At 47.0% G+C, this 14,498-nt stretch overlaps 1 protein-coding gene across 1 annotated transcript; it reads right to left on the bottom strand.

Moving 5' to 3' along the window:
* Positions 1-22: 22 nt before the first annotated feature.
* Positions 23-14,125, bottom strand: LOC110087298 (angiopoietin-2). The gene is made up of 9 exons (XM_072979649.2): positions 13,312-14,125; positions 8,161-8,316; positions 7,775-7,896; positions 6,660-6,892; positions 5,543-5,667; positions 4,944-5,045; positions 4,425-4,591; positions 3,532-3,662; positions 23-2,607 (listed from the first exon to the last, which is right to left on the bottom strand). The coding sequence occupies exons 1-9, from the start codon at positions 13,681-13,683 to the stop codon at positions 2,438-2,440; spliced, it is 1,578 nt and encodes a 525-aa protein (XP_072835750.2). The 5' UTR covers positions 13,684-14,125; the 3' UTR covers positions 23-2,437.
* Positions 14,126-14,498: the final 373 nt, after the last annotated feature.

Genomic DNA, 14,498 nt, shown 5'->3' with positions numbered 1-14,498 from the left:
TAAAGCTCACAAAATCGGTAAATTTCAACATATATAAGATGTTTAATAGGTGGCAGATGACTGGGGAAAATTTGTCAAAGATTTATACAGAGGTGTGAAATGTTTGTTGGAAGTGTGAAGCACAAGAGGGAAGCTTTCACCATATGTGGTGGACTTGTAGAGTCACGAAACAGTATTGGATAGCAAGACATACAAAAAATACTGTGTTCCCCTAACCCCAGAATGGTTTTTACTGAGCTTTGTACCAGATAATATAGATAAGAGAAAGAACTACCTAGTTATATATATAATCACGGCAGCCAGAATTCTTTATGCGAAGAACTGGAAGAAATCGGAGATACCAAAACAAGAGGAACTCATTGAGAAGATCTGGAAAGCGGCAGAAATGGATATTCTATCAGAAGTGTCGAAAGACTGTCCAATGCAAAAGGCAACTGGACGATGGGATTTATTATACAAACGGCTCGAGTCACCAGATAGTGCTGGAAGAACATAGAATTAAACTAAGATGTAACTGTAAGTTGAAACCTGTAGGGCAATAAAATGGCAGAAAGGTGGAAAGTCGGCTTGATATGGCAAGGTGAACAAACAGATTGGATGACAGCATACAGTTGTGTTCTCCTTCCCCCATGTCCCCCTCTACCTTTTGTACTCCTTACCTTATCCCCAGTTTAAAAACAAACAAAAAACAAACAACCCAGGGACCCAAAGGTGAATTTCCAAGGCTGCCATGCATTAAAGTCTGCTTGTTGTTGTTTAGTCGTTTAGTCGTGTCCGACTCTTCGTGACCCCCATGGACCAGAGCACGCCAGACCCTCCTATCTTCCACTGCCTCCCGGAGTTGGGTCAAATTCACGTTGGTCGCTTCGGTGACCCTGTCCAACCATCTCATCCTCTGTCGTCCCCTTCTCCTCTTGCCTTCACCCTTTCCCAACATCCGGGTCTGCTAGTAAATGTTTTTTCCTGTCCCAGGATTAACAGGCCCCCCGCATGTGCCAAGAGATGGCTAACAAATATTCTTTGCAGAGAATGAGTTTCCCAGGGAGAACAACAAGGGAGCCATTGAGTTGATTGTGATGGTGCACCATAACACCCACAGCATCTGGGAGGAAGCATTTGGTGAGTTGCACACGGAATATAGCCTTCAGTCCTATCGTAGCGGCTTCCCGTAACCCAGCCGTAGGGCCCTATACAGATTATTCTGCCGCTCTTTGTTCAAAGTGCCGTGTTTACCAAGCGCAGAAGGGTCGAGCCAGGATTTATATTCTTAAAACCTCTTTATATTCCTAGGTTGGCCATGGTGCCCACATCTTTTCTCTGGCTTCCCCACAAGTCTGGATCCTCTGGCTTTACTACAGGAACTGTTTGTGTACAAATCTGAACACGGCGTGGCTGTGTCGGTGACGATGTCTTGAGTTGCCAAATGCTCTTTATGATGATGATGAAACCAGTGGCTCCAAAGTTCTGGCTTTAAATCCTCAGCTGAGATATAGATGAAGGTGCCAGACAAACCTTTGTTACCTAATAAATTTCAAGTGTTATCTGTACTTTCCCAGGCATCTGTTTACACGCAATTATTACGAAATTGACTCAAGGTAGGATGGCCCGGTAGCGCAAAAACTTGATGTAAACTTGGGATAGGCTTTAAATAAAACAAAACAACACAAAAATGAAACCTCAGCATTTGGGAATTGTAGTTTATCCCCAAAAAAGCTTTTGTAACGTTTCCAAAATTAGGCACAGCGGGGAAAATGTCAAAAACCCCTCTTGTAATCGTAAAACACACAATTACCATCCCAGTATCATTTAACTTACTCCTGTGTGTGTGTATCGCTTTATTAAGGTATATTTCTGGGGCTCTGCTAATATCTTCTATATATGGGGTACCCGAGGTAGGAGTGAAATTTCAATGTATGACGAAAGAGATATAAAAATGATAGGTGCATTATCCTCGAGGCAGGCAGGCAGGGTCAATTCAGAGGACCCTATTTGCTGATATGAAGAACCGTTTTTGCTAGCGGGGTGTAACTAGAAGTCGCAGAGTAGTGGGTGGTGCCTCTTCCTGCCTCCAGAAGGTTTTGCTCAACTCCTCTGGAGTTTGCTAAGTAGACGCTTTCGGAAAAACCTTGCTTGTTCTGGCAAAAGCTGATACGTTTTCAGTTCAGGATTTTGAGAAGATTCAGGATCTGTTATTTGCACCGCGTTCACCAAGCAGAGAAAGAACATACAAAGTCCTAGTATCTCTCTGGTGCCTCTCCTGCAGCTAGCGCCCCCTTGGGGCCACCACTATCAACTACAGGGACATCTTGAGTCCCAGTAAACAGTCCCCTGTCCAGACCTTGCACGATACTGTCTCTGGGTTTGGGTTGAATTTTGCTGGCTCCGTTCACCCAGCGGCCTCTGCCTCTGAGTCTCATGCATCTCGTGGTGTGGTTTTTCAGTCTTCTCTGAAATCCACGGGGCGGATCATCATAACAGTCCTCCTAAGGCTGTGACTGGGTCCCTTCCAGTAATGCCACTTGATCCCATTGTATCTGTTCACCGCAGGGCTGGGCGGGTAATAGATGCCATTCAAGTTTGACGGCCCACAAGCATCAAACCACCAGCCTGGAGTGGAATAGGGCAGTGGGGGAGGGGAGAGAAAAGAGAAGGGATGAGGAGGATGGTGAGACATCCCGGTGCATCACACACACCCCAAGAGCTTCCCAAAAACCCAATTGCTCCCCAAAACTTCCTTAAATCTGTCCTTGGAATGCTGCACATTAGAAGAGTGGCGATTTGGGTCTTCGGAACGGTTGGAGTCATTGCAACCTCGCATGCTGCCTCTAGTAGATTTGGCTGGGAGGGACCTTTCTGAGCTGGGGTGACTGTCAATCAATGCAGCACTAGCCAATCATTCCTTCCCTGCCTCGGAATTCAAAGAGAGCCCCGCCTCTCAGCTCTGTTTCCTTTCCCTCTCTGAAGGCTGTTGAAATCTGTTGCTGAAAGCCCTCGTATGTGTCAGTTTGCTGTTTGATCTGTTCACAACTTTTATTTATTTATTTATTTATTTATTTATTTATTTATTTGTTTATTTATTTGTTTATTTATTTATTTATTTACTTACTTACTTACTTGCTTGCTTGCTTGCTTGCTTGCTTGCTTACTTACTTACTTACTTACTTATTTATTTATTTATTTATTTATTTATTTATTTATTTATTTATTTATTTATTTATTTATTTATTTATTTATTTATTTATTTATGTAACTTATATGCCACCCACACTACCCAAAGGTCTCTGGGGGGCTTACAAAGTATTCTTCTTACAAATATCTCAGAGTGAGTTTATTGAGGCTATAAGCACCAGTCTGATGAGGAAAAGGGGTGGACTCATCTGGGAAACTTGAAACTATTCTGCTAGGTGGAATCCCTCCACTTCCCTGACAGCGCTAGAACTGCCTTGTGAGCCCTCCAGTCATCCTCCAGGCCTTGTTGATTTGAAACACAGCCTGGAGCATTTTGCCCACCTTTCCCGCTCCATTCATTACCTCCACCAGCCATCTGGGCACACTTGCAACCGCAGCGGTCATTGTCCATGTCTTTGGTGCTGAATTCCGTTCCGGAAGGGCTGAGGCTGCTCATGCGTCCGGCGGTGCCGCTGAACTTCCTCACATAAAGTCTGGAGAAGGGAGAGCAAGCACGTCCCTGTCAGGGACCCTCCTCGGCAACATCGACCTGGAATTGGCTTGGCTTTCGATTCAAGAAGGATCCGTGTCACATTTTGGAGCAAGGATTTGGAAACGGAATGGTTTCGACTACAACTCCCATGATTCCCTCCTACCCCTGCTGACTGGAGGGTTCTGGGAAGTTTAACCAAAAAGGCTTCCCAGTTCCGATTCAGATGTAGTCAAATGGATGAAGGAATTTTCCTGGTTCGTGGAACTCAACCAACGAGCAACCAAAATGGGTTGTCAGCACCCTTTATGGTGGCTCCATGACTGATATTACCATACCTGAAGGACGTATACCTTTCTTTTCTTAATCAATGGAGGGTCCTGAGACATTTTCAGTATTTGAATTTATATTATATCTATAATCATCATCATCGTGTGCCATCAAGTAAATTTTGATTTATGGCAACCCTTTCCAGGGTTTTCCAGATAGAAAATGGACCCTCTTATCTGTGAGATAAGTATCGGCTGATTCACTTACCGGTGGACTGACAATATTAAATATATTAAAGGGAAAAAAATCCCATAAATATATATTTCTAACAATGAAGTTACTGGAACTGGCCACTAGAGGGAACCAGAGACCATGCTCTGTATTTTGCTGGGAGATGCCGGGATAACGCTCTGACCCTTAAAGGAAGTCCATAAATATCAAGGACTGTTCTCTCTGTTTAAAAAGTGGTGTTGTATATTCCTGCAAGAAGGCTCACCGATAGTTCTGCTCCTCGGGACCTACTTGGAAGTGTTCATATAGGGAATAGGCCTCGTTCTTTTCCCAGTCTTGGAGACCGATCCGGAGGGAGTAAGGTCTCTGTGTGGTCAGCAAGTGGATGAAATCATTGCCCAGCCAATATTCTCCTGGGGGTGACCCAAATCCCTGCAGTGGATATACAGACGTGGGGCTGTGAAGCATACTGAGGACATTGACAGAGGTTTGGTACAACATGTGACAGATGCCATGATGGTCCAGCTGAAACTCAAGGTGCCCTTCTGGCTTGGTGGGAGCCAGCAATGAACTTCGGCGCCCACCCCCTGCACCAATGCTTCCCAACCTTGGGGTCCCCAGATGCTCCTGGACTGCAATTCCCAGAAATCCTGGCCCAGCACCGCTAGTGGCGAAGGCTTCTGGGAGTTTTAGTCAACATCTGGGCACTGAAGGTTGGGAAACATTACACACCATCAAATGCCTTTTGGGGGGGGGGTACTCAGAGGCATCCTTGAGCCCTGACCTGCTTATATTCCCTCCAGGTGCGCTGGAAATCCACAGTTCCATCCTTCCGGTGCTGGATGATGGTCCAACCTCCTCCACTGGTCTCCATGTCACAAAGAACCTGGGGGTTTGCAGAAATGAAAACGATGAATGAAAATGACCAATGCTTGCTGGAGTTTTGCTGTTATTATGGTCTTTCGGTCAGCAACACATTCTTTTATACGAAGCTTCAACACAGATTCCTGGAGACGTCCAAGATCCAAGCATTGGCATCAGCTCGATTTGATCCTTACTAGACATTCCAGCCTTCCTAGTATTACGATCACACACAGTTAACAAAGTGCTGATTGTGATACTGATCACTGTGTTAGCTGCCTTGCGTCCCTGACGGACGGACGGACGGACGGACGGACGGACGGACGGACGGACGGACAGACAGACAGATAGATAGATAGATAGATAGATAGATAGATAGATAGATAGATAGATAGATAGATAGATAGATAGATAGATAGATAGATAGATAGATAGATAGATAGATAGATAGATAGATAGATAGAGGGCTTTCCCCTGCCCCGTTCTAGATCGTAAATCAGCCCCTCCAGAGCTCACACTCACTTTAGCTGTGGCTGTTGTGTTAGGAAACCTGAGTGTATAAATTCGACTGGTGGTGAACCCCAACTTGTATGCAGCCGCACAGTCCTTGAAAGTCTTCTGTTCTTCTGGGGCCCCTAGAGATATTTCTGCAAGGATGAGATAAAGAGGTGCTGTCACTATGGCTACCCAATTTGGAAAGTTCCCGCCCACATATATCTTTGTATGGTTGAATTTACACCTGCTACAAAATGCCATGCTCCCTTGTAGCAGAGGTCTGCTGGCATTGCTGATTCCTAAAATATACTTAGAATGCACACAAAAGCTGACTAATACGCAGCATTGGTTACCCGAAATAAACTCTGAGATTTAGGGACATGAACGGATGTTACATCTGATCCATCATTAGAAAAGGAATGTCCTTAACTGCTGAAATCATCTGAGTGCATAGCAGAAGCTTTTCTCACTTCGAGTAATTTGCAAATTAGCTTGTCTGTTTTTTTTGTCATTATTCTTCAGGGCTTAAACATTCGTTTGAAATCTTATTTCTCAAATATAAAGATCTCCCTGTATAGAATCGCATCTGCCTTTATGGGGCATCCGGTGCTACTCGTGTGCTATCTAAAACGCTCATTTCTGACCACATTGAACAATGTGCAGACCAGGCATGAGTTAAAATGCTATGTGTGATCTTTGGGCCAGCACTGAGTAGTTGTCTGAAGTTCCGGGTGGGCCAGGAACTGGCTGGATAGCTCTGTGGCTTAGAAGAGGTTGGGAATTTGATTCCCCCTCTGGACTTCCTGGGAAAAGAGCCAGCCTGGGTGGCCTTGGGCAAGATGCACAGTCCCAGGGCTCCCCCCCAATCCGAAAAAAGGGAATGATAGACCACTGCTGAGTATTCTCTCCCTAGGACCCCCTTATCCATGGGATCAATATCCAGTGATTCACTTATCCCTAGTCTGAAAATATTAAAAAATATTAAAAGAAAAAATCCTGGAAATCTATATTTCCACAATGTCATTACCAGAACTGGCCACTAGAGAGCATGCTGTGTGTATAGCATTCACCGTGAAAACAGCATGGGCTATGATCTGCATTTTTCAGCATCTAATGGGGAGGGGGCTTGGAACGGATTACGTACGGTTGCACTGGGATACCAGCCTGACCAGATGCTTCACCGTCTCTGCCAGGGAAGCCTGCTGCTGCTGTAAGGCCGAATTGTTGACCAGGGCCAGTCCCAGACGCTGCTCTAAGTGGCCAATGAGGTCCGTCTGCTTGGAGAGCAGACTCTGCATCCCCCCCTTCTCAGAGGTGAGGCCTCTCAGTTCTTCCTCTCTCTTCCCCTCCATAGCCAGGACCTTCTTCTCTAGGAAGCTGGGGAAGGAAAGGATGGTGAGACCCTCGACAGAATGGGAGTTGTCGTCCCAAATGTGACTTTTCCATGCTCTGGAAAGCAGAGCTGCTGATGGGGGAAAGGAATGTGAAACTTTTAAGCAGAGAAAATTATCCAGACATGTCCAAACAGTTATCATAAAACTTAACGTGGTCTGAATCCCATTGTGGATTTAAAATATAGTGGTGCCTCGCTAGACAGTTACCCCGCATGACAGTTTTTTCGCTAGACATTGAATTTTGCGATCGCTATAGCGATTCGCAAAACAGTGATTCCTATGGGGGAATTTCGCTGGACAATGTCTGGTCCCTGCTTCGCAAACGGATTTTCACTAGATGACGATTTTGACATCTCCCTCCGTGCTCGCAAAACAGGTGTTTTCGGGACCTAAGCTTCGCAAGACAGCGATTTAAACAGCTGATCTGTGGTTCGCCAAGCTGTTTTCCTATGGCCGATCTTCGCTAGACAACGACGATTCTTCCCCATTGGAACGCATTAAACAGGTTTCAATGCATTCCAATGGGGGAAATGCTTTTCGCTAGACAATGATTTTGCTAAACAGTGATTTCAGTGGAACGGATTATCATCGTCTAGCGAGGCACTACTGTAAGTGTACCTGTAGACGTTGTAGTGGCAAAGGGTCAATAATTAATGAGTTGCTGCTGGCATTCACGGTCATGTATCCGTCCCACGGCTCGGCACGTGATTAGGAATGCAAGCGGCGATTTGCCAGCCGCAGTCGGCCCAATTACTGCCGTAAATCCACAATAGGATTCTGGCTCACAGAGGCTCCCTTTCCCAGCCTTTGCAAATACCAGCTCAGAAACAAAACAAGGTTCCTAAGAGATAAGTCCAGCCCAAACCTGTTCCTCTCTTGGAGTTTGTTGATCTCGTGGCTCTGCAGCAGCAGCTGTTTCTCCAGCTTATGGGTAGAGAGGGAGTTTTCCAGTACTTGGATCTCCAGCCGGGAGGTCTGATTGAGAACCTGGATGGTCAAGGGGGAGAAGAAAGAAACAGGAGGATTGGCAGATTCTCTGCGAGGTGCCTTCCTGAACCTTGCTGGCCCTGAAGGTCCAGGGAGTATAAACGTCCCCATGGCTTGCATTGACATCTGGTACTGGGTCAACCGTCGTGTAGCCGTGCATGCAGAATCGGCAGGCAAGGGGAGAAGTACAGGTGAACCAGCGCACAGGAGGAAAGAAGGGCTTCCGTTTGGATCCCCCCCCCCCGCCCTGGTGGTCTGGCTTACCTGCATCTCTACATCCGTGAGCTTCCGCGTCTGCTCGGCGGTTTGGTTCAAGAGGTTGGTGCCGATTTCCAGCATGGCCGCCGTGTGGTTTTGCACGGCGCTTAAGTGGTTGTCGGAAACTTCCAGTCTCACGCTCTCCTGGATGTAGCCCTCCAGCTGTTGGGAAGACAGGTTGACACAGCAGGGGAGGGGGGGGAGACAGCATCACATCTGGCCGTTAAAGAGAAGCTGTGACCCAACCTGCACAACCACATCTGCAGAGGCGTTCATTCCCCAAGAAGCGGAAGGAGTGCAGTCTTCCGGTGACTGTCGTCGAAGGAGAGGAAAGCTTAACTCTGCGTACATGTAAGTTGCCCAAAATTGATTCATAATACCCTGAATTCTGTTTGATTTCAGAAATTTGGCTGAGTTATGGCTGGTTAATATTTGAATCAAAGTGAAGCCTTCTAAGGGCTTGGCTACATGGCTCATTTGGAGCAGGCTGGTGCAGGCGAAACAGGGTCACCCAAGATAAATATCCGGTATGGCATGTGGCGTGCTCTTTGCATTCACATGGCATATGCCCCTCAAGTGGCCCTATTTGGTCTTCCTCCTTTAAGAAAAGCTGTAATGCAAAGGAGAAAATCCCCCTCTTTGCCCCCGCCTGTCTCCTCCCAGTTACGGGAGGAAGTCTTCAATTAAAAAAAAAAAATCTAAGAGTTGCTGAGAATCAGCACGGCCCTGATTAGTTTAGAGGAGCCAAGGAGCAGAAAAAGGAAATAAGTCTTTAATTTCCCAATTTCCCAATATCATGAAGTGGTCAAGCTGTCTGTTTAAGCCACTAATGATGTCGGGAAATTGAAATGAGCTGCGAAATTAAAAGGAGAAAGCTCTGTTTTGGGTCATTTCCAGAGACCGCACATCTGGGAATTGAACCAAAATGGAGTCATCCAGCCTGCACCTAAAAAAAGGGTAGCCCCTGACAGGGACTCAGAAAGGAGTGTGGAGGAACTGTCTGAGGATGGGCTGTTATGTTCTAGCAAATAGAACATAGTCCGACTGCCAGCCAAAGGAGCACACTGTCCCATTCCCACACCAGACAAAACAGTGGCCTGTTTAAAGGCCCGTGTCGTGAGCCTGTAAGTCAGCTGGGAGATCATTGAGGAGAGCCAGATATCCGAAGGTAGAATTAGAAAGGAGTCAGGTCTGAACTCCTGGACAGCTTCTGCCAGTCAGAGCGGGCAGTCCTGGGCTAGAGAGACCCAAAATCGGACTTGGTATAAGGCAGCTCCCTCTCTACCGATGCAGAACAAGCCCACGATCCGCGTTACGTGTCAGTTGGTCTTTCAGAGGGCTGCTCCATGTTTACAAGTACGTGGAGGAACCAGAAACTACATTCTTGACCGTGGACTCTGTTCCCTCCCTGTGTACTTCGCTCGAGAACAAAAGTGGCACGCGCAACAGCCCCCTTTCATGCTTGCTGAGCAGCGTCAGCGTATCAATGTGAAAACCATCCCTCTTGGCTTATTTATACCGGTTGTTTGCAATTTTTCTTTTTTCCAGAAGAGTTTTCTTTCCATGTAACAAAGGATCTGTTTGCCTTTTCACATCTCAGGAGCTCAAGACGCCTTCCCCCCCTTTCCTTCTCCACGTTTATAGATAATTTGGCTATGAACCAGACAAATGCATCTCCCCAGGCCAGATTTTTGCTGGACTTCCACTCACGATCACGTTCTCCTTTTTTTGGCCTTTACTACACCAGAGGCAGTTCTGTTCATGTCTCCTCGGGGCGGTGGGGTGCTTTCTGTTGGTTTTGCCCTTGTAGACCAGGTTTGGGCAAAGTCTACCCATCCAGATCTTGTCGGACGGCAATAAACCTCTGCCCTTGCCAGCAAAGTCGGTGGCAAGAAGTGCCAGGAGCTGCAGCCCAACAACACCGGTGTAGCAGAGTTTTGCTTAAATTCCTCTAGTTGCACCACAGAAGTGCAGGTTTTCAGAGAGCAGAATAGCTTCAAGATCCCCAGATTAGTCCACCCCTTTCTCTCATCAACTGGCACTTACTGTCTCAATAATTCACTCTAAGGCATGAGTAGGAGAAGGAGTAAAATGTTTCATTGCTTGGAAGGAACAAAGAAAATTATTATTATTATGGATCCTTTTGAGACAGGACAGATATTTAAGGAGCTACAGGAATAGCTTGCTACTTTCTAGGAAGGGCTTTGGACAAGGATGGGCAGGGAAGGAAACAACGTCATCTCTAGGCGTATCAGAGGCAAACCAGACATGCAGGGTATTTCCTCCACTTAGTTATGCTTTCCCTGCCTCACAATGTGGTTTCCTCAGAGAGATCAGCCATGGTAATACACTTGTCAGTTTAGCCCATGTTTACCTTCTAATGACCAATCCAAAAGCAGAACACGTTAAATGCAAAATATGGAGTCAAAGGCTGGAGCAATCAAATATCCTTTATCTCTTAAACTCGGCTTCTAATGATTGGCTAAGATCAGAACGCTGTATTAAGCTTAATGACCAGGACACAATTAATTCCCTTTCCCATAGTTATTAAGGCCTGTGGGTAGGCAGGAGTGTGCATGTGCACCATGTGGCCCTCGGGGTCAAGAAGGTGCTTTCATGGAACTCATTAGGAAAGTTTCTTCCACGCTGCGATTCACGAGATGAGAGAACAGCTCTTATTTTGCCCTCGTGTTACTAGTCCAGATGATCAAAACGGGTTGGTAACCACTAGCGCACAGTATTTGTCACAATGCATTTAACAGTCTAAATCTAGCGAGTTGTTAAATGGTGCAGCACTTTATGACGATTTTTAAAAGGCACACACAACACACACCTAAAAATATCACCCTCTTTTCCTCCTCCTGCTTCTGCCAGCCTCCGTCTGTGCCAGGATTCTGCATGTGCACAAACTGATAAGTGTGTCGTATTGTTATTTTAAGAACAGAAGCACGGACGAAGAGCAGAGCTGGCATGCTCGGAGGGTGATAGAGACTCAAGCCTGCTCATTGTGGGGAAAGTGGTTCTCCTTGCGCAGACATTAAAAGGCTGGCTGTGGTGATACGCAGAAAGAGGCACTGTACTGGAGAAGCCCTCTGTCCATCATGATGTCAGCTTAGGGTTGCCAAATGATGAGTGAAACGATGGCCTAGATTGCTCTTCTGTCTATAAAGGAGCTTTGATCCATTGGGCTGGGGGGGGGGACAGATCGCAGAGGGATTGCCACAAATTTGGGAACTCCTTGAAAGCATTCATCCAAATAAAGTACCATGCCTGAGCTGTGGGTTGCCATGTTATGACTCCCCCCCCACCTCCCCAAGCAAAACCTGCAAAGAGGGTTAGCTTGAAGACTAACACATTTTATTACAGCATCAGCTTTCTTGGCCACTGTCTCCTTCCTTCAATGCATGGCGTTTTTCCGGGATTGTAGACAATGACAGCAGAGGGAAGAGCCATGTACGAAGTATAGATGGGGATATTTAAGAATATTTGAATAATTGAGCCAGAGATGCATTCCATAGCACAGAAATGCTGATGTTTCGAGATGAAGTTCTCTGAAAGGCACCTAAGCAGGGCTAGAAACTGGCAAGATTATCTGGGATGGGGGGGAAAGCCACATGTCTTTTATTTAAGGGAATAAGACACGGTCGTATTCCTGGCCAAGAGAATTGACAGGTCCCTGGATGAAAATCCGGAGACCGAGCGAACTCGTTTGGGGGAATGTGCGCAAGACTCGGTCAAGGAACCCGGAGCCAGGATCGTTCCTGGAAACCCTCCCAGTTCAAGATTGTAACATGAACGCTTCTTGGCTGTCCCCAAATCGTGGGATGTTCAGGGCATTGTGTGAGAAAAGGAGTCCCCTCCGAAGGGAGGGCGAGCATGGATGGAGAAGTCAACTCAGCAGCTGAGAATACCCAGGACCGCTCAGACCCACGGCGACCTCTGCCAAACAGGGCATCCCATAATTTCATGTTTTCCCTGTGACAGCTCAGAGCTGATTCCACCACCCCCTTCCTTTATACAGCAACTTGCAGAAAGTAGAGAAACTCAGATAGTTCTTTATTTGGTGCTTTCTTAGAACATAAATGCCGTATCTTATAGGGATGTACAAAAATCTCAGCAGATCGGCTGCTGTTGTCGTTCCCTTGCTCCAGGATCACATGCAATTCGTTGTCTTGCAAGTTGTTAATGCGTTGCGGTCTGATGAGGAGAGGAATACAACACTGCAGTTTATGTTCCCTAATGGTTATTGCTGCCAGTCTTGTTATCTATCTGTGTTACTCTTTCGTGTCTGTAGCAATTGTATAAATTATGTTTTATGCTTTTTTTTGTACACCACCGAGAGTAGCGGTTGGCTACATGGGCAGTCTATAAATCAAATAAATAAATGTACTTTCAAAACATCATCCTCATCATCTTAGAACTGTAAGAGGCCCTATGGATCATGGAGTCCAGCAGGCACAGTGGGGAATCGAACACCTAACCAGTGCCTAAACCGCTGAGCTATCCGGCAGTTCATGCCCGACTTGGAAATTCACACTTCTCTGTGTTGTTTTCTCCAGTTCAGAATAAAGTGTGAAAGGATGCATAGATTAAGGGGAAATACCTAGAAGGAAATGTGTCTTAAAGGTAGTGTTTTAGGTAAGTCATACCTGGTGGCAGGCCTTGGACTACATCTCCTGAGCTAGGGACCACAGTGGCCAGCAGATTATTGGAATCCCCTGGACTGCAAGGAGAACAAACCTATCCGTTCTGAAGGAAATCAACCCCGAGTGCTCCCTGGAAGGACAGATCCTGAAGCTGAGGCTCCAATACTTTGGCCATCTCATGAGAAGAGAAGACTCCCTGGAAAAGACCCTGATGTTGGGAAAGTGTGAAGGCAGGAGGAGGAGGGGACGACAGAGGACGAGATGGATGGACAGGGTCATTGAGGCGACCAACATGAATTTGACCCAACTCCGGGGGGCAGTGGAAGAGAGGAGGGCCTGGCGTGCTCTGGTCCATGGGGTCACGAAGAGCCGGACATGACTTAACGACTAAACAACAAGTCTTTAAAAAGTAACTTTCTCAAGCCCTGCCTGGTGGCACCCACATGTTCCTGATTTAGAGTTGAAATAACCAAGCCAAAATGGCATATGCTCCAGCCCCTGTACTCCTTACCTTCTGCAGCCACTGGGTATTGTTTTCCATGAGATCTTCCAGCTGCTGGAACCTCTTCACTGGCCACTTGGCTTCGGCTACCGATGGGGCATCTCTCTGGAGCGAGTTGGACACCTGGTCCTCCGCCTCCGATGGGTCGCAGCTCCCCACCTCTGGCAGCAGGAAAGTATACGTGCAAGAGCCGCGTTGCAGACGATGCTGAAGCCGTTCCGGGACCTCCTTCCCCTTGGTGTGCAGGCTGAGCCCCCTCACCCCCGGATCGGTCCCTGCCCACACGAGCAGCAGGAGAGATGCCAGCTGTGCCCAGCTGCCCATCTTGAAACACTGTGGCTCAGATCTTCTCTCCCTTCGCTGCGGCTTCCTCCTGCACATCCCTCTCAAGGCACGAGAGAGTTCAAGCACCTCTCAGACGGGCACCTCCGATCCCAAGGATCTTGAGCCTGTCCGGTAAGAAAAACCCTTACAATTCCTTCTCTGGCTCACGTCCTCCTGACAACTGTTTTAGGCGGAGGATGATGTTTTAAACTCTCCCCACCCCCTTCGTCTCTCCCCCACCCCTTTGCCTCCCTGCAGGTTTTTGGAACCTGGCCCGGCTCAGCCCAAAGATGCTCGCTCGTGGAGTCAAGCACCACTTCGGATGAGATAATGAGACCACAAGAACAGACACCCTCCAGTCAACGGGACTTTTTGCTTCCCCCCCCCCCCCCGCAGTCTAGCTCCTCAGTTTCTCTGGCCGGCCTTTCGGTTTCCTGTTCTAGCGTTTGGTGGTCTTGCTTCACTTCTAGAACAGGAAACATCAGGAGATGTTTCCAGAAAAAAACCTGGAATGAATATAAAAGCGGGTCACCCCCCATTAGAAAATGACTTTTTAAAGTCACCAGGATGATAGCCTTAAAAGCAGAACATCCAGCCCAGCGTTTCAGCTGACAACATCTTTGTTAAAAGCGATGGGGAACACATCTTAAAGGTCACTTAAAACCCAGATCTGGTGGAGCTAACCTCTCCCAGTTTTAAGTGGAATTCCTAACTGGGATTCCAGTTAAACTGTACAAAGGGGAGCGTGAAAGCTGGCATTGAAACCACACATACAGGCAGAGCGGCTTCCAAAATAAAATGAATAGGCAGGAAGAGATGAAGAAAGAGAGACGGTTTAGCTTGGAGCTGAAAAGAGAATCCTATTGCTGGCA

This window comes from Pogona vitticeps, chromosome 9 (genome assembly GCF_051106095.1).
Source record: "Pogona vitticeps strain Pit_001003342236 chromosome 9, PviZW2.1, whole genome shotgun sequence".
NCBI classification, from domain to species: Eukaryota; Metazoa; Chordata; class Lepidosauria; order Squamata; family Agamidae; genus Pogona; species Pogona vitticeps.
The sequence above is the reverse complement of the archived record's forward strand: the minus strand, read 5'-3'. Positions and strand labels throughout refer to the sequence as shown.

Coding starts and splice junctions, on each gene's coding strand:
- LOC110087298 (XM_072979649.2), bottom strand. CDS start 13,683: ATGTGCAGGAGGAAGCCGCAGCGAAGGGAGAGAAGATCTGAGCCACAG. Junction 6,893..7,774: donor AAACTCCAAGAGAGGAACAG/GTTTGGGCTGGA, acceptor TTCCTTCCCCAG/CTTCCTAGAGAAGAAGGTCC. Junction 5,668..6,659: donor GCTGGTATCCCAGTGCAACC/GTACGTAATCCG, acceptor TCATCCTTGCAG/AAATATCTCTAGGGGCCCCA.